The following is a 19973-nucleotide window of genomic DNA, read 5'->3' on the forward strand; positions in this document are numbered from 1 at the left end:
GCCTTATAATATAATAATTATTATAATATACTAAGCTAAGGGAGCAGCACTGTCTGAGGACAATGCCACTCAACAATATTACCGTTGTTAGTTGGGCCTTTCATCTACCTACCTGTTGAAATATCAAAGTAACCATCCTGGAATTAAACCCCCTTTTTGATTCAAGTAAATGTTCCTTTCACTACCGGCATCTAATTTACAGTATTTTAGTCTGTCAACTCTTAACCTTTTACCATTGTACTGACCTGCTGTCCTCCAAACCTCTTCTTCAGAGACTCGATCTGGTCGGACTCTAGTTTCTGGAACAACGGGCTGACCTGCGTGCGACGGAAAGACAGGGACAGAGACAGAGACAGAGACAGAGACAGAGACAGAGAGAGAGAGAGAGAGAGAGAGAGAGAGAGAGAGAGAGAGAGAGAGAGAGAGAGAGAGAGAGAGAGAGAGAGAGGACACAGGGACAGAGAGAGAGAGAGAGTGACAGAGAGAGACAGGGACAGAGAGAGACAGGGACATCAAGGAGTTGGAATTTAGACAACTTTATAGTACAAAATCAGACATTGACATTCAGAGATAACAAATGATCACGAGATCAAAAATCAGACATTGTAATATAAAAATAAAAAACATGTTTAAAATGCCCAAATGTCTCCAAGACAAGAAGATTATCCTGCTAAGAGAAACTGAATCTCTAATAAACATCAACATCGTAGAAATATAATGGAATATATGACAAAGTGATTTCCTTCATATCTAACAGTAAGATCTGTCCTCACCGTGCCAATGTGATGCCCGGCGGGCAGAGAGCAGACGAAGTTCCCTGTGCCCTGCAGCATGGTGCCGGTAACGGTGGGCGGGGCGTTCAGCTGCTGGCGGATGGTCTGACTGACCGTTGGCATGTAGGGCTGGAGCATGACGGACAGCAGACACGCCACATTCACAGACACACCTGTCACTGTCCCCGATCGCTGCCTGGAAGAGAGGGGGGGAGGACATCAGTACTGAGAGAGAGATGGACAGAGACTGAAAGCGAAAGAGAAAGAAAATTCAACATACCAATTAGGATCTGGCTAAAAATACTTGAATCAGTTATAGAGCCCATTGCCCTTTATGGTTGTGAGGTCTGGGTTCCGCTCACCAACCAAGAATTCACAACATGAGACAAACACCAAATTGAGACTCTTCATGCAGAATTCTGCAAAAATATCCTCAGTGTACAACGTAAAACACCAAATAATGCCTGCAGAGCAGAATAAGGCCGATGCCCACTAATGATCAAAATCTAGAAAAGAGCCGTTAAATTCTACAACCACTTAAAAGGAAGCGATTCCCAAAACTTCCATAACAAAGCCATCACCTACAGAGAGATGAACCTGCAGAAAAGTCTCCTAAGCAAGCTGGTCCTGGGGTTCTGTTCACAAACACAAACAGACCCCACAGAGCCCAGGACAGCAATACAATTAGACCCAACATGAGAAAACAAAAAGATAATTACTTGACACATTGGAAAGAATTTACAACAAAAAAACAGCGCAAACTAGAATGCTATTTGGCCCTAAACAGAGAGTACACAGTGGCAGAATACCTGACCACTGTGACTGACCCAAACTTAAGGAAAGCTTTGACTATGTACAGACTCAGTGAGCATAGCCTTGCTATTGAGAAAGGCCGCCGTAGGCAGACATGGCTCTCAAGAGAAGACAGGCTATGTGCCCACTGCCCACAAAATGAGGTGGAAACTGAGCTGCACTTCCTAACCTCCTGCCCAATGTATGACCATATTAGAGACACATATTTCCCTCAGATTACACAGACCCACAAAGAATTCGAAAACAAACCCGATTTTGATAAACTCCCATATCTATTGGGTGAAATACCACAGTAGCAAGATTTGTGACCTGTTGCCACAAGAAAAGGGCAACCAGTGAAGAACAAACACCATTGTAAATACAACCCATATTTATGCTTATTTATTTTCCCTTTTGTACATCGTTACAACACTGTATATAGACATAATATGACATTTGTAATGTCTTTATTCAGTTGAAACTTTTGTAAGTGTAATGTTTACTGTTCATTTTTATTGTTTATTTCACTTTTGTTTATTATCTACCTCACTTGCTTTGGCAATGTTAACATATATGTTTCCCATGCCAATAAAGCCCCTTGAATTGAATTTTGAGAGAGCGAGAGACAGGAGAGACAAGAGAGAGAGAGAGACAGGAGAGAGAAAGAAGACAGGAGAGACAGGAGAGACAGGAGAGAGAGAGAGACAGGAGAGAGAGAGAGACAGGAGAGAGAGAGAGACAGGAGAGAGAGAGACAGGAGAGAGAGAGACAGGAGAGAGAGAGAGACAGGAGAGAGAGAGCGAGAAGAGAAAGAGAGAGAGACATGAGAGAGAGAGAGACAGGAGAGAGAGAGAGACAGGAGAGAGAGAGAGACAGGAGAGAGAGAGACAGGAGAGAGAGAGACAGGAGAGAGAGAGAGACAGGAGAGAGAGAGCGAGAAGAGAAAGAGAGAGAGACAGGAGAGAGAGAGAGACAGGAGAGAGAGAGAGACAGGAGAGAGAGAGACAGGAGAGAGAGAGAGACAGGAGAGAGAGAGAGAAAGAGAGAGAGACAGGAGAGAGAGAGACAGGAGAGAGAGAGACAGGAGAGAGAGAGACAGGAGAGAGAGAGACAGGAGAGAGAGAGCGAGAAGAGAAAGAGAGAGAGACAGGAGAGAGAGAGAGACAGGAGAGAGAGAGAGACAGGAGAGAGAGAGACAGGAGAGAGAGAGAGACAGGAGAGAGAGAGAGAAAGAGAGAGAGACAGGAGAGAGAGAGACAGGAGAGAGAGAGAGACAGGAGAGAGAGAGACAGGAGAGAGAGAGAGACAGGAGAGAGAGAGAGAAAGAGAGAGAGACAGGAGAGAGAGAGACAGGAGAGAGAGAGAGACAGGAGAGAGAGAGACAGGAGAGAGAGAGAGACAGGAGAGAGAGAGACAGGAGAGAGAGAGACAGGAGAGAGAGAGAGAGACTAACCTGTCTGTTTCGTCTCCTTTGATTTTCTTCCAGGGTTCGTTGACCTGGATGTACTGGTTACCGTGGCGAGAGATGTTGAGGATACACTTCAGGGCATCACGGATCCTGATAGGTTGAACAGAACAGAACAGAGAAGATCCTGATAGGTTGAACAGAACAGAGAAGATCCTGATAGGGTGAACAGAACAGATCCTGATAGGTTGAACAGAACAGAACCTGATAGGTTGAACAGAACAGATCCTGATAGGGTGAACAGAACAGATCCTGATAGGGTGAACAGAACAGATCCTGATAGGGTGAACAGAACAGATCCTGATAGGGTGAACAGAACAGATCCTGATAGGGTGAACAGAACAGATCCTGATAGGGTGAACAGAACAGATCCTGATAGGGTGAACAGAACAGATCCTGATAGGGTGAACAGAACAGATCCTGATAGGGTGAACAGAACAGATCCTGATAGGGTGAACAGAACAGATCCTGATAGGGTGAACAGAACAGATCCTGATAGGGTGAACAGAACAGATCCTGATAGGGTGAACAGAACAGATCCTGATAGGGTGAACAGAACAGAACCTGATAGGGTGAACAGAACAGATCCTGATAGGGTGAACAGAACAGATCCTGATAGGTTGAACAGATCCTGATAGGGTGAACAGAACCTGATAGGGTGAACAGAACAGATCCTGATAGGGTGAACAGAACAGATCCTGATAGGGTGAACAGAACAGATCCTGATAGGTTGAACAGATCCTGATAGGGTGAACAGAACAGAACAGAACCTGATAGGGTGAACAGAACAGATCCTGATAGGGTGAACAGAACAGATCCTGATAGGGTGAACAGAACAGAACAGATCCTGATAGGGTGAACAGAACAGATCCTGATAGGGTGAACAGAACAGATCCTGATAGGGTGAACAGAACCTGATAGGGTGAACAGAACAGAACCTGATAGGGTGAACAGAACAGAACCTGATAGGGTGAACAGAACAGATCCTGATAGGGTGAACAGAACAGATCCTGATAGGGTGAACAGAACAGAACAGATCCTGATAGGGTGAACAGAACAGATCCTGATAGGGCGAACAGAACAGAACCTGATAGGGTGAACAGAACAGAACCTGATAGGGTGAACAGAACAGATCCTGATAGGGTGAACAGAACAGATCCTGATAGGGTGAACAGATCCTAATAGGGTGAACAGAACAGATCCTGATAGGGTGAACAGAACAGAACCTGATAGGGTGAACAGAACAGATCCTGATAGGGTGAACAGAACAGAACCTGATAGGGTGAACAGATCCTAATAGGGTGAACAGAACAGATCCTGATAGGGTGAACAGAACAGAACCTGATAGGGTGAACAGAACAGAACCTGATAGGGTGAACAGAACAGAACTGATCCTGATAGGGTGAACAGAACAGATCCTGATAGGGTGAACAGAACAGAACAGATCCTGATAGGGTGAACAGAACAGAACAGATCCTGATAGGGTGAACAGAACAGATCCTGATAGGGTGAACAGAACAGAACAGATCCTGATAGGGTGAACAGATCCTAATAGGGTGAACAGAACAGATCCTGATAGGGTGAACAGAACAGAACAGATCCTGATAGGGTGAACAGAACAGATCCTGATAGGGTGAACAGAACAGATCCTGATAGGGTGAACAGAACAGAACAGATCCTGATAGGGTGAACAGAACAGAACAGATCCTGATAGGGTGAACAGAACAGAACCTGATAGGGTGAACAGATCCTAATAGGGTGAACAGAACAGATCCTGATAGGGTGAACAGAACAGATCCTGATAGGGTGAACAGAACAGAGAAGATCCTGATAGGGTGAACAGAACAGAACCTGATAGGGTGAACAGATCCTAATAGGGTGAACAGAACAGATCCTGATAGGGTGAACAGAACAGAACCTGATAGGGTGAACAGAACAGATCCTGATAGGGTGAACAGAACAGAACAGATCCTGATAGGGTGAACAGAACAGAACCTGATAGGGTGAACAGAACAGAACCTGATAGGGTGAACAGAACAGAACAGATCCTGATAGGGTGAACAGAACTGAGAAGATCCTGATAGGGTGAACAGATCCTAATAGGGTGAACAGAACAGAACCATCAATATGAAACAGAGTCCCACAGCTCCCAGGGATTAGCAACAAGGTCAAATAAGATGCTGTTTCAGCATGGACTCTCCAGACCACAACACTAAATATAAACTTCAACTTTCAACTCTTTTCAGACACTCCTAAAACTGTGTCAGTGCAAGTGTGTGTGTGTCTCAGTGTGTGTGTGTGTAGTAGACTAGCAGTATTTTGACAACTTGTTCTTACTTGACTCTGTCCATGAGGTTAATGTACTGCTTCAGCTCCCATCCCACCTGAGCCAACAGTCTCTTGTCCTCCTGCTGAAGAGCCATGGCAGGTACACAGTTCTCAAAGAACTTACTGACAAACATACCAGCCCTGAGAGAGGGAGGGAGGGAGGGAGGGAGAGAGGGAGGGAGAGAGGGAGGGAGAGGGGAGGGAGAGGGGAGGAAGCGAGGGAGAGGAGAGAGAGGGAGGGGAGGAAGCGAGGGAGAGGAGAGAGAGAGAGAGAGAGAGAGAGAGAGAGAGAGAGAGAGAGGGAGGGAGGGAGGGAGGGTTCATCACAAGCAATTCCTTACAATCCCCAATGTGTTGACTTCAGCACTTAGATAGGCTTAAATGATTAATTCCAATATGTTATCATTTATTTAACGATTTAATATAAAACACAACTACTTGAATAATTAATGACACATTTCCAGGTTTAGAGATTCAGTTGTTGGTCCTCTGCTCTTTCCTGACCCAGAACCTCTCCTGACCCAGCCTCTACCTCTCCTGACCCAGAACCTAACCGGAGACCCAGCCTCTACCTCTCCTGACCCAGAACCTCTCCTGACCCAGCCTCTACCTCTCCTGACCCAGAACCTCTCCTGACCCAGCCTCTACCTCTCCTGACCCAGAACCTCTCCTGACCCAGCCTCTACCTCTCCTGACCCAGAACCTCTCCTGACCCAGCCTCTACCTCTCCTGACCCAGAACCTCTCCTGACCCAGCCTCTACCTCTCCTGACCCAGAACCTCTCCTGACCCAGCCTCTACCTCTCCTGACCCAGAACCTCTCCTGACCCAGCCTCTACCTCTCCTGACCCAGAACCTAACCGGAGACCCAGCCTCTACCTCTCCTGACCCAGAACCTCTCCTGACCCAGCCTCTACCTCTCCTGACCCAGAACCTAACCGGAGACCCAGCCTCTACCTCTCCTGACCCAGAACCTCTCCTGACCCAGCCTCTACCTCTCCTGACCCAGAACCTAACCGGAGACCCAGCCTCTACCTCTCCTGACCCAGAACCTCTCCTGACCCAGCCTCTACCTCTCCTGACCCAGAACCTAACCGGAGACCCAGCCTCTACCTCTCCTGACCCAGAACCTCTCCTGACCCAGCCTCTACCTCTCCTGACCCAGAACCTAACCGGAGACCCAGCCTCTACCTCTCCTGACCCAGAACCTCTCCTGACCCAGCCTCTACCTCTCCTGACCCAGAACCTAACCGGAGACCCAGCCTCTACCTCTCCTGACCCAGAACCTAACCGGAGACCCAGCCTCTACCTCTCCTGACCCAGAACCTAACCGGAGACCCAGCCTCTACCTCTCCTGCTACAGTACCTGTTGAGCCCCAGCCTCTACCTCTCCTGCTACAGTACCTGTTGAGGCCCAGCCTCTACCTCTCCTGACCCAGAACCTAAACGGAGACCTAGCCTCTACCTCTCCTGCTAGAGTACCTGTTGAGGCCCAGCCTCTACCTCTCCTGCTACGGTACCTGTTGAGGCCCAGCCTCTACCTCTCCTGCTACGGTACCTGTTGAGGCCCAGCCTCTACCTCTCCTGCTATGGTACCTGTTGAGCCCCAGCCTCTACCTCTCCTGCTACAGTACCTGTTGAGCCCCATCCTCTACCTCTCCTGCTACGGTACCTGTTGAGAACCCAGCCTCTACCTCTCCTGCTACGGTACCTGTTGAGCCCCAGCCTCTACCTCTCCTGCTACAGTACCTGTTGAGACCCAGCCTCTACCTCTCCTGCTACGGTACCTGTTGAGCCCCAGCCTCTACCTCTCCTGCTACGGTACCTGTTGAGCCCCAGCCTCTACCTCTCCTGCTACAGTACCTGTTGAGCCCCAGCCTCTACCTCTCCTGCTACAGTACCTGTTGAGACCCAGCCTCTACCTCTCCTGCTACAGTACCTGTTGAGCCCCAGCCTCTACCTCTCCTGCTACAGTACCTGTTGAGGCCCAGCCTCTACCTCTCCTGCTACGGTACCTGTTGAGACCCAGCCTCTACCTCTCCTGCTACGGTACCTGTTGATGAAGTTGCCCAGGTTATTGAGCAACTCAGAGTTATTCTTGGTGGCCATGTCGACCCAGGAGAAGGCCGAGTCCTGTCCCTCGGGACGGAGGTAGAGCAGGTAGAATCGCCACACGTCAGAGGGGATGCCCGTATCCTTGGCCATGTCACCAAACACACCAACACCTCGACTCTTAGAGAACTTGGTGTCCTCGTAGTTCAGGTACTCTGAGAGGACACACGGTGGTTCACTTCATCTTATCCAGAACCACTAACAACTGCAAGTGATTCAAGGTGCTTCTACACCTGCATTGCTTGTTGTTTGGGGTTTTAGGCTGGGTTTCTGTACAGCACTTTGAGATATCAGCTGATGTAAGAAGGGCTTTATAAATACATTTGATTTGATCTGGGTAACAACAGCTTAACATGAACAGTCAACAATCACAGTGGTAAAACAAAAAATGAATTATCTAAAATATAAAATGGTATTGTCTGTAATATTATTAGGGATTTCAAGTTTCACCAACACTAAAGCCCTTTGTGTGTGTGTGTGTGTGCATGTCAAATCAAGTCAAATTGTATTAGTCATGTGTGCCCCGAATACAACAGGTGTAGACCTTACAGTGAAATGCTTACTTACAAGCCCTTAACCAACAATGTAGTTTAAAAAAGTAATTAAAGAGCAGCAGTAAAATAACAATAGCGAGATTATATACAGGGGGGTACCGGTACAGAGTCAATGTGCAGGGGCACCGGTCTGTTTGTGTGTGTGTGTGTGTGTGTGTGTATGTCTCTATGTGTGTACGTGTGTGTGTGTGTGTGTGTGTGTGTGTGTGTGTGTGTGTGTGTGTGTGTGTGTATGCATGTCTGTGCGTGCGTGGGCATGTCTCTATGTGTGTGTGTGTGTGTGTGTGTGTGTGTGTTACCTGTAGCCACCAGGTGGTTGACCAGTGTATAGTTGTCCTGTGCTCCCAGTAGAGAGCAGGGGAACACCACACTGTGGAACGGAACGTTGTCCTTGGCCATGAAGTTATAGAGCTCCACCTGGTGGTAGATAACAGAAATTACATGAAGTTCTACAGCTCCACCTGGTGGTAGAATACAGGAATTACATGACGTTCTACAGCTCCACCTGGTGGTAGAATACAGGAATTACATGACGTTCTACAGCTCCACCTGGTGGTAGAATACAGAAATTACATGACGTTCTACAGCTCCACCTGGTGGTAGAATACAGGAATTACATGATGTTCTACAGCGCCACCTGGTGGTAGAATACAGGAATTACATGACGTTCTACAGCTCCACCTGGTGGTAGAATACAGAAATGACATGAAGTTCTACAGCTCCACCTGGTGGTAGAATACAGGAATTACATGACGTTCTACAGCTCCACCTGGTGGTAGAATACAGGAATTACATGACGTTATACAGCTCCACCTGGTGGTAGAATACAGAAAATACATGACGTTCTACAGCTCCACCTGGTGGTAGAATACAGAAATTACATGAAGTTCTACAGCTCCACCTGGTGGTAGAATACAGGAATTACATGACGTTCTACAGCTCCACCTGGTGGTAGAATACAGGAATTACATGATGTTCTACAGCTCCACCTGGTGGTAGAATACAGAAATTACATGAAGTTCTACAGCTCCACCTGGTGGTAGAATACAGGAATTACATGACGTTCTACAGCTCCACCTGGTGGTAGAATACTGGAATTACATGTTATAAATCAAATCAAATTTTATTTGTCACATACACATGGTTAGCAGATGTTAATGCGAGTGTAGCGAAATGCTTGTGCTTCTAGTTCCGACAATGCAGTAATAACCAACAAGTAATCTAACCTAACAATTCCACGGGAGGAAGAGATAAACAAGCACCTTAGTTTAAACACCAATTCCATAATTCCACAATTATACAGCTCCACCTGGTGGTAGAATACAGGAATTACATGTTATACAGCTCCACCTGGTGGTAGAATACAGCAATTACATGTTTGATATCATCCTCTAACATCTTATTAAACATAATATACAGTATGCAGCTTTTTAGCCCAGCACTATTCTTAATCTGGGTCCGGGAAGCTGGCCTACGCAGTATGATATTAATGATAGACACCTGCTGTAGTTCTACAGCTCACCAGGTGGCAGACACACAAATTATCCAAACATGTCTGGAATATATATCAGAAATTCAGTCCTGGATGCCTGCAATGTATGAAGGATTGTATTCAGCATTAACACACCTGACTGATCTAACCGCGGTTGATTAGTTGAATTTGATATGTTAGCTATTGCTGGGCTGGAACAAAATGCAACACATCCCGTAGGTCTACAGGAACGGGAATAGTGCCCACCGTCTTAAAGGTTGATCCACTGGGGAGACTAGAAGGCTGTAGAACTGAAGTCTGGGTGGAGTTGGGTTTAAAGAGACTAGAAGGCTGTAGAACTGAAGTCTGGGTGGAGTTGGGTTTAAAGAGACTAGAAGGCTGTAGAACTGAAGTCTATAGCTGGGTGGAGTTGGGTTTAAAGAGACTAGAAGGCTGTAGAACTGAAGTCTGGGTGGAGTTGGGTTTAAAGAGACTAGAAGGCTGTAGAACTGAAGTCTATAGCTGGGTGGAGTTGGGTTTAAAGAGACTAGAAGGCTGTAAACATGACCTGATTGGTAAACACATTGTACCTGCTGTGGGTTCTTCCACCACTTCTCCCATTGGTCAGTGTAGTTGGCTGTGATGGACAGGTAACCAATAGGAGCGTCAAACCACACGTAGAACACCTGGAGACAAAAGAAGAGGAAGATGATTCATTCCTGAATGAGGGGAGAAGGGGGGAGAGAGAAAACAGAGTGTGTGTGTTCAAGAGAATGAGAGAGAGAGAGAGAAAGAGAGAAAGAGAGAGAGAGAGAAAGATAGAGAAAGAGAGAGAGCTAGAGAAAGAGAAAGAGAGAGATAACTACTGAAGGTTGAGTTTGTCTGGTACCTTGTCAGAGAAGTCGGGGTGAGGTACAGGGGTTCCCCACTTCAGGTCTCTGGTGATGCAGCGGGGTTTGAGTCCGTCCCTCACCCAGGATCTGGTGATCTGTTTGGCGTTGGCCGTCCAGTCCCCTGACCCAGTAGACCTCTCCAACCACTGCTCCAACTCAGGCTCCAACTGACCACAGAGACACAGTGGTATACGAGAGAGAGAGAGAGAGGGAGAGAGGGAGAGAGGGAGAGAGGGAGAGAGGGAGAGAGGGAGAGAGGGAGAGAGAGAGAGAGAGAGAGAGAGAGAGAGAGAGAGAGGGAGAGGGAGAGGGAGAGGGAGAGGGAGAGGGAGAGGGAGAGAGAGAGAGAGAGGGAGAGGGAGAGGGAGAGAAAGGTGCGGGAGGAAGAGATAAACAAGCACCTTAGTTTAAACACCTATAAAACCTGAGCTTATTATGTGGACTTAGAGACAAACTAACACTGTGGGAAATTTGAAAGACGTGACTGTGTGTACCTTGGGCAGGTCCAGGAACAGATGTTTGGAGGACTGGACTACAGGAGTCTGACTGCACACCTTACAAGTAGGCTCCTGTAGAGAGAGAACACATCACTAAGGCCTTGTAGTGGAGGAGAGAGAGAACACATCACTAAGGCCTTGTAGTGGAGGAGAGAGAGAACACATCACTAAGGCCTTGTAGTGGAGGAGAGAGAGAACACATCACTAAGGCCTTGTAGTGGAGGAGAGAGAGAACACATCACTAAGGCCTTGTAGTGGAGGAGAGAGAGAACACATCACTAAGGCCTTGTAGTGGAGGAGAGAGAGAACACATCACTAAGGCCTTGTAGTGGAGGAGAGAGAGAACACATCACTAAGGCCTTGTAGTGGAGGAGAGAGAGAACACATCACTAAGGCCTTGTAGTGGAGGAGAGAGAGAACACATCACTAAGGCCTTGTAGTGGAGGAGAGAGAGAACACATCACTAAGGCCTTGTAGTGGAGGAGAAAGAGAACACATCACTAAGGCCTTGTAGTGGAGGAGAGAGAGAACACATCACTAAGGCCTTGTAGTGGAGGAGCGAGAGAACACATCACTAAGGCCTTGTAGTGGAGGAGAGAGAGAACACATCACTAAGGCCTTGTAGTGGAGGAGAGAGAGAACACATCACTAAGGCCTTGTAGTGGAGGAGAGAGAGAACACATCACTAAGGCCTTGTAGTGGAGGAGAGAGAGAACACATCACTAAGGCCTTGTAGTGGAGGAGAGAGAGAACACATCACTAAGGCCTTGTAGTGGAGGAGAAAGAGAACACATCACTAAGGCCTTGTAGTGGAGGAGAGAGAGAACACATCACTAAGGCCTTGTAGTGGAGGAGAGAGAGAACACATCACTAAGGCCTTGTAGTGGAGGAGAGAGAGAACACATCACTAAGGCCTTGTAGTGGAGGAGAGAGAGAACACATCACTAAGGCCTTGTAGTGGAGGAGAGAGAGAACACATCACTAAGGCCTTGTAGTGGAGGAGAGAGAGAACACATCACTAAGGCCTTGTAGTGGAGGAGAGAGAGAACACATCACTAAGGCCTTGTAGTGGAGGAGAGAGAACACATCACTAAGGCCTTGTAGTGGAGGAGAGAGAGAACACATCACTAAGGCCTTATAGTGGAGGAGAGAGAGAACACATCACTAAGGCCTTGTAGTGGAGGAGAGAGAGAACACATCACTAAGGCCTTGTAGTGGAGGAGAGAGAGAACACATCACTAAGGCCTTGTAGTGGAGGAGAGAGGGTGACCCTTGCGTCGGCGACTTGCTGGCGCTTCCTGGGGTGGGGGGGACATTACCACGGCACCCCAGGGTTACTGACGTCCTCGGAGGTGTGATGAAACTTAAATTAACTAATTGAATGTAACCAGGGATGTCTCCTAGAGATCTCCATTTTTATGGAAGTGTCTGCCTATCCATGATAGAGACGCAGACTTGGTCTCGACCTTTAAGTCTTTACTGAAGACTCATCTCTTCAGTCCTATGTTTGAGTGTAGTCTGGCCCAGGAGTGTGAAGGTGAACGGAAAGGCACTGGAGCAACGAACCGCCCTTGCTGTCTCTGCCTGGCCGGTTCCCCTCTCTCCACTGGGATTCTCTGCCTCTAACCCTATTACAGGGGCTGAATCACTGGCTTACTGGTGCTCTTCCATGCCGTCCCTAGGAGGGGTGCGTCACTTGAGTAGGTTGAATCACTGACGTGATCTTCCTGTTCGGTTTGGCGCCCCCCTCTGGTTCGTGCCGTGAGGAGATTTTCATGGGCTATACTCTGCGTTGTCTCAGGATGGTAAGTTGGTGGTTGAAGACATCCCTCTAGTGGTGAGGGCTGTGCTTTGGCAAAGAGGGTGGGGTTATATCCTTCCTGTTTGGCCCTGTCCGGGGGTATCATCGGTGTCTCCCGACCACTCCTATCTCAGCCGCCAGTATTTATGCTGCAGTAGTTTATGTGTCGGGGGGCTAGTGTCAGTCTGTTATATCTGGAGTATTTCTCCTGTCTTATACAGTGTCCTGTGTGAATTTAAGTATGCTCTCTCTAATTCTTTCTCTCGGAGGACCTGAGCCCTAGGACCATGCCCCAGGACTACATGGCCTGATGACTCCTTGCTGTCCCCAGTCCACCTGGTTGTGCTGCTGCTCCAGTTTCAACTGTTCTGCCTGCGGCTATGGAACCCTGACCTGTTCACCGGACGTGCTACCTGTCCCAGACCTGCTGTTTTCAACTCTCTAGAGACAGCAGGAGTGGTAGAGATACTCTGAATGATCGGCTATGAAAAGCCAACTGACATTTACTCCTGAGGTGCTGCACTCTCGACAACTACTGTGATTATTATTATTATTATTATTTGACCCTGCTGGTCATCTATGAACATTTGAACATCTTGGCCATGTTCTGTTATAATCTCCACCCGGCACATCCAGAAGAGGACTGGCCACCCCTCATAGCCTGGTTCCTCTCTAGGTTTCTTCCTAGGTTCTGGCCTTTCTAGGGAGTTTTTCCTAGCCACTGTGCTTCTACACCTGCATTGCTTGCTGTTTGGGGTTTTAGGCTGGGTTTCTGTACAGCACTTTGAGATATCAGCTGATGTACGAAGGGCTATATAAATAAATGTAATTGATTGATATGAATGTAATTGTCATGTTTGTATTCCTTCAATAGCTCATAAACAGATGAACATTTTGATGTCTTACTGTAGGTGGATTACTCGTTACAGAGTCGCTGTGCTGTCATTTCAAAGCGTAGCCCAGATGTGACCTTCTATCATTGTATAGATTAGATTGGGAACTTTTATACATTTTGTTCTATTGTTTTTTTAGGCCAATCAGAGTGATGCTAATTAAACGATACGGGTAATTGACATTTTGGTTCCGCTTGGGACGAATAGAATGAGTCGCTCTTTTCATTGTGATTGAAATATTAGTAGGCTATAGAATTCCTCCTACACTAAATCTGGTCATCCTCAGAAAAGATTTGTGTCAATTTTCATTCTTTAGCTTCTTCGTCTCCTTGACGTTGTCTCAATGGTTTTAGACGTTTGGGACGACTCCATTACTTCCTTCCATTGTACCAGGAAAACTAAACCAAGCGCAGCAAAAGTATTTGAAAATATTCAACCCAGGTCTGGCTGGATCAGGTAAACTCTATTGATTGATTAATTGATTGATAGATAATGGCCGTGTTCCAGAACGTAGACGTTGTTGACGCCTGACAGATCTTACAACGCCTGGATAGGTATTTTAAGTATCAGGTAATCAAATCATATGTTAAAGTCAATGACGTGGCACGTAACCATTGGCTGTTGCGTCGTCCAGGCTTAGCTGTGGAACGTGCCCCATATAAAAGGTCTCTCACCCGTAGCTCCACAGCGTTGATAAGCTTGCCACACTTGTCACACTGGTCCCCTCGGGCCTCTGGGTAAGAGCAGAAGGGACATGTTCCCTCCACGAAGCGGTCGGCTAGAAAACGCTGGCACGCCTCGCAGCGCAGCTGCTCCACAATGTCTTCAAGTAGGAAGCCTCGCTCATGGAGACGCCAGAAGATGTTCTGGGCTATCCTGAGAGAGAGAGAGAGAGGAGAGCGAGGAGAGAGGAGGAGAGAGGAGGAGAGAGGAGCGAGAGAGAAGAGAGAGGAGGAGAGAGAGGAGAGAGGAGGAGAGAGAGAGAGAGAGCGAGAGAGGAGAGAGAGGAGAGAGGACCAGGGTTCATATACTTATTCACAGTTTTCAATCATCCGTACAAACCCTGAAGAAAATGAATCCACACTAATTCTCCACACAATAGTTTTGATGTGATCAATCCCTGTTTGAACAGCAGAAGCAGAAGCCAAGCCGTGTTGCAGCACCCTTTAACATGTCTAGTTACCACACACCTACTCATTCAAAGGTTTCTCTTTATTTTTACTATTTTCTACATTGTAGAATAATAGCGAAGACATCAACACTATGAAATAACACATATGGTATAGTAGTAACCAAAAAAAGTGTTAAACAAATCAAAATATATTTTAGATTTTAGATTCTTCAAAGTAGCCACCCTTTGCCTTGATGACAGCTTTGCACAGTCTTGGCATTCTCTCAACCAGCTTCATGAGGTAGTCACCCGGAATGCATTTCAATTAACAGGTGTGCCTTGTTAAAATATATTTCTTTCTTAATGCATTTGAGACAATCAGTTGTGTTGTGACAAGGTAGCGGTGGAAGACAGCCCTATTTGGTAAAATACCAAGTCCATATTATGGCAAGAACAACTCGATACCCCACCTTTGCCCTCAGAACAGCCAACAGTTCTTGACACAAACCGGTGTGCCTGGCACCTACTACCATACACCGTTCAAAGGCACTTAAATCTTTTGTCTTGCCCATTCACCCTCTGAATGGCACACACACACACAATCCATGTCTCAATTGTCTCAAAGCTTAAAAATCCTTCTTTAACCTGTCCCCCTCCCCTTCATCTACACGGATTGGAAGTGGATTTAACAAGTGACATCAATAAAGGATCCTAGCTTTCACCTGGATTCACCTGGTCAGTCTGTGTCATGAAAAGAGCAGGTGTTCTTAATGTTTTAGATCAGGTGCTGAATCATCCTATATAATCCAAAGAATAAGCAGAGCTTTAACATGACATTCTACCACCGGTACTCACTCCGTCTGTTTCTTTGTGGTGGTGCGGCCAAAGAAGTCAAAGTCGACCTGGAACCACTGGTAGATGGAGGCGTGGACAGCATGGTACTTGTCACAGATCTGCTGCGCTGTTAGACCTTCCTCACGGGCCTTGTTCTCTGTAGCTGTACCGTACTCATCAGTCCCACACACATACAGTACATTCCAACCACGCAGACGCCCGTACCTGGGAGACACAGAGAGAGAGACATGAAATGAATGTGTAAGTGAGAAACAGAGAGAAGAGAGAGAAAGACAAACACAAAAGAGGTCCGGGGGACTTGAAGAGACACTATGGCTCAAGGGGGTAGGGTACAGACTAGTATAGTAGGGTAGGGTACAGACTAGTATAGTAGGGTAGAGAAGGGTAGGGTACAGACTAGTATAGTAGGGTAGGATACAGACTAGTATAGTAGGGTAGGGTCCAGACTAGTATAGTAGGGTAGGGTACAGACTAGTATAGTAGGGTAGGGTACAGACTAGTATAGTAGGGTAGAGAAGGGTAGGGTACAGACTAGTATAGTAGGGTAGGATACAGACTAGTATAGTAGGGTAGGGTACAGACTAGTATAGTAGGGTAGAGAAGGGTAGGGTACAGACTAGTATAGTAGGGTAGGATACAGACTAGTATAGTAGGGTAGGGTACAGACTAGTATAGTAGGGTAGGGTGAGACTAGTATAGTAGGGTAGGGTAGAGAAGGGTAGGGTACAGAATAGTATAGAAGGTTAGGGTACAGACTAGTATAGTAGGGTAGGGTACAGACTAGTACAGTAGGGTAGGGTACAGACTAGTATAGTAGGGTAGGGTACAGACTAGTATAGTAGGGTAGAGAAGGGTAGGGTACAGACTAGTATAGTAGGGTAGGATACAGACTAGTATAGTAGGGTAGGGTACAGACTAGTATAGTAGGGTAGGGTACAGACTAGTATAGTAGGGTAGGGTACAGACTAGTATAGTAGGGTAGAGAAGGGTAGGGTACAGACTAGTATAGTAGGGTAGGATACAGACTAGTATAGTAGGGTAGGGTACAGACTAGTATAGTAGGGTAGGGTACAGACTAGTATAGTAGGGTAGGGTACAGACTAGTATAGTAGGGTAGAGAAGGGTAGGGTACAGACTAGTATAGTAGGGTAGGATACAGACTAGTATAGTAGGGTAGGGTACAGACTAGTATAGTAGGGTAGAGAAGGGTAGGGTACAGACTAGTATAGTAGGGTAGGATACAGACTAGTATAGTAGGGTAGGGTACAGACTAGTATAGTAGGGTAGGGTACAGACTAGTATAGTAGGGTAGGGTAGAGAAGGGTAGGGTACAGAATAGTATAGAAGGTTAGGGTACAGACTAGTATAGTAGGGTAGGGTACAGACTAGTACAGTAGGGTAGGGTACAGACTAGTATAGTAGGGTAGGGTACAGACTAGTATAGCAGGGTAGGGTACAGACTAGTATAGTAGGGTAGGGTACAGACTAGTATAGTAGGGTAGAGAAGGGTAGGGTACAGACTAGTATAGTAGGGTAGGGTACAGACGTGCTTCTACACCTGCATTGCTTGCTGTTTGGGGTTTTAGGCTGGGTGTCTGTACAGCACTTCGAGATATTAGCTGATGTACGAAGGGCTATATAAAATAAACTTGTTTGATTTGACTAGTATAGTAGGGTAGGGTACAGACTAGTATAGCAGGGTAGGGTACAGACTAGGATAGTAGGGTAGGGTACAGACTAGTACAGTAGGGTAGGGTACAGACTAGTATAGTAGGGTAGGGTACAGACTAGTATAGCAGGGTAGGGTACAGACTAGTATAGCAGGGTAGGGTACAGACTAGTATAGTAGGGTATGGTACAGACTAGTATAGTAGGGTAGGGTACAGACTAGTATAGTAGGGTAGGGTACAGACTAGTATAGCAGGGTAGGGTACAGACTAGTATAGTAGGGTAGGGTACAGAATAGTATAGTAGGGTAGGGTACAGACTAGTATAGTGGGGTAGGGTACAGAAAAGTATAGTATGGTAGGGTACAGAATAGTATAGTAGGGTAGGGTAGAGAAGGGTAGGGTACAGACTAGTATAGTAGGGTAGGGTACAGACTAGTATAGTAGGGTAGGGTACAGACAAGTATAGTAAGGTAGGGTACAGACTAGTATAGTAGGGTAGTGTACAGACTAGTATAGTAGGGTAAGGTACAGACTAGTATAGTAGGGTAGGGTACAGACTAGTATAGTATGGTAGGGTACAGACTAGTATAGTAGGGTAGGGTACAGACTAGTATAGTAGGGTAGGGTACAGACTAGTATAGCAGGGTAGGGTACAGACTAGTATAGTAGGGTAGGGTACAGACTAGTATAGTAGGGTAGGGCACAGACTAGTATAGTAGCGTAGGGTACAGACTAGTATAGTAGGGTAGGATACAGACTAGTATAGTAGGGTAGGGGACAGACTAGTATAGTAGAGTAGGGGACAGAATAGTATAGTAGGGTAGAGAAGGGTAGGGTACAGACTAGTATAGTAGGGTGGGGTACAGACTAGTATAGTAGGGTAGAGTAGGGTAGGGTACACCCTAGTATAGTAGGGTAGGGTACAGACTAGTATAGTAGAGTAGGGGACATAATAGTATAGTAGGGTAGAAGGGTAGGGTACAGACTAGTATAGTAGGGTAGAGAAGGGTAGGGTACAGACTAGTATAGTAGGGTACAGATTAGTATAGTAGGGTAGAGAAGGGTAGGGTACAGACTAGTATAGTAGAGAAGGGTAGGGTACAGACTAGTATAGTAGGGTGGGGTACAGACTAGTATAGTAGGGTAGGGTACACACTAGTATAGTAGGGTAGGGTACAGACTAGTATAGTAGGGTAGGGTACAGATTAGTATAGTAGGGTAGAGAAGGGTAGGGTACAGACTAGTATAGTAGAGTAGGGTAGGGTACAGAATAGTATAGTAGGGTACAGACTAGTATAGTGGGGTAGAGAAGGGTAGGGTACAGACTAGTATAGTGGGGTAGAGTAGGGGACAGAATAGTATAGTAGGGTAGAGAAGGGTAGGGTATAGACTAGTATAGTAGGGTAGAGAAGGGTAGGGTACAGACTAGTATAGTAGAGTAGGGTACAGATTAGTATAGTAGGGTAGAGAAGGGTAGGGAACAGACTAGTATAGTAGAGTAGGGTAGGGTACAGAATAGTATAGTAGGGTACAGACTAGTATAGTGGGGTAGAGAAGGGTAGGGTACAGACTAGTATAGTAGAGTAGGGTACAGACTAGTATAGTGGGGTAGAGAAGGGTAGGGTACAGACTAGTATAGTGGGGTAGAGAAGGATAGGGTACAGAATAGTATAGTAGGGTAGAGAAGGGTAGGGTACAGACTAGTGTAGTAGGGTAGGGTGCAGACTAGTATAGTAGGGTAGGGTACAGACTAGTATAGTAGGGTAGAGTAGGGTAGGGTACAGACTAGTATAGTAGGGTAGGGTAGGGTACAGAATAGTATAGTAGGGTACAGACTAGTATAGTGGGGTTGAGAAGGGTAGGGTACAGACTAGTATAGTGGGGTAGAGAAGGGTAGGGTACAGAATAGTATAGTAGGGTAGAGAAGGGTAGGGTACAGAATAGTATAGTAGGGTAGAGAAGGGTAGGGTACAGAATAGTATAGTAGGGTAGAGAAGGGTAGGGTGCAGAATAGTATAGTAGGGTAGAGAAGGGTAGGGTACAGTATAGTATAGTAGGGTAGAGAAGGGTAGGGTGCAGAATAGTATAGTAGGGTAGAGTATAGTATAGTACAGCAAGGTACAATAGGGTAGGCTATAGTATAATACAGTAGAGTAGGGTACAGTATAGCAGGGTAGGGTAGGGTACAGTATAGTAGGGTAGTGTTCCGTATAGTATAGTAGGGAAGTGTTCAGTATAGTAGAGTAGTGTTCCGTATAGTATAGTAGGGAAGTGTTCAGTATAGTAGGGTATGGTACAGTAGAGTAGGGTAGTGTAGGCTATAGTATAGTATAATATAGTAGAGCAGTGTACAGTATAGTATAGTAGTATTCAGTATAGTAGAATAGGGTGGTGTTCAGTATAGTATAGTAGGGTAGTGTTTGGTATAGTAGAGTAGGGTAGTGTTCAGTAGGGTAGTGTTCAGTATAGTATAGTAGTGTTCAGTATAGTATAGTGGAGTAGTGTTCAGTATAGTAGAGTAGGGTGGTGTTCAGTAGAGTATAGTAGGGTAGTGTTCAGTATAGTAGAGTAGTGTTCAGTATAGTAGAGTAGGGTGGTGTTCAGTATAGTAGAGTAGTGTTCAGTATAGTAGAGTAGGGTGGTGTTCAGTATAGTAGAGTAGGGTAGTGTACAATATAGTAGAGTAGTGTGCAGTATAGTAGAGTAGGGAACAGTATAGTAGAGTAGAGTAGTGTTCAGTATAGTAGAGTAGAGAACAG

The 19973-nt window shown here is 46.2% G+C and overlaps 1 protein-coding gene across 2 annotated transcripts in view; it reads right to left on the bottom strand.

The window, feature by feature from the left end:
- Positions 1 to 19973, bottom strand: part of mars1 (methionyl-tRNA synthetase 1) — a 57034-nt gene that overhangs the window by 5443 nt on the left and 31618 nt on the right. For both annotated transcript variants that reach the window (XM_071366421.1, XM_071366413.1), the window contains exons 9-19: positions 15545 to 15748; positions 14253 to 14454; positions 10882 to 10956; positions 10384 to 10554; positions 10085 to 10180; positions 8323 to 8440; positions 7411 to 7624; positions 5368 to 5499; positions 3019 to 3123; positions 774 to 969; positions 246 to 317 (exon numbers count right to left, since the gene is read on the bottom strand). In XM_071366421.1, coding sequence (XP_071222522.1) covers positions 246 to 317; positions 774 to 969; positions 3019 to 3123; positions 5368 to 5499; positions 7411 to 7624; positions 8323 to 8440; positions 10085 to 10180; positions 10384 to 10554; positions 10882 to 10956; positions 14253 to 14454; positions 15545 to 15748 — 1585 coding nt within the window. The remainder of the gene's footprint in view (positions 1 to 245; positions 318 to 773; positions 970 to 3018; positions 3124 to 5367; positions 5500 to 7410; positions 7625 to 8322; positions 8441 to 10084; positions 10181 to 10383; positions 10555 to 10881; positions 10957 to 14252; positions 14455 to 15544; positions 15749 to 19973) is intronic.

This window comes from Salvelinus alpinus, chromosome 2 (assembly GCF_045679555.1).
Source record: "Salvelinus alpinus chromosome 2, SLU_Salpinus.1, whole genome shotgun sequence".
Taxonomy (NCBI): domain Eukaryota; kingdom Metazoa; phylum Chordata; class Actinopteri; order Salmoniformes; family Salmonidae; genus Salvelinus; species Salvelinus alpinus.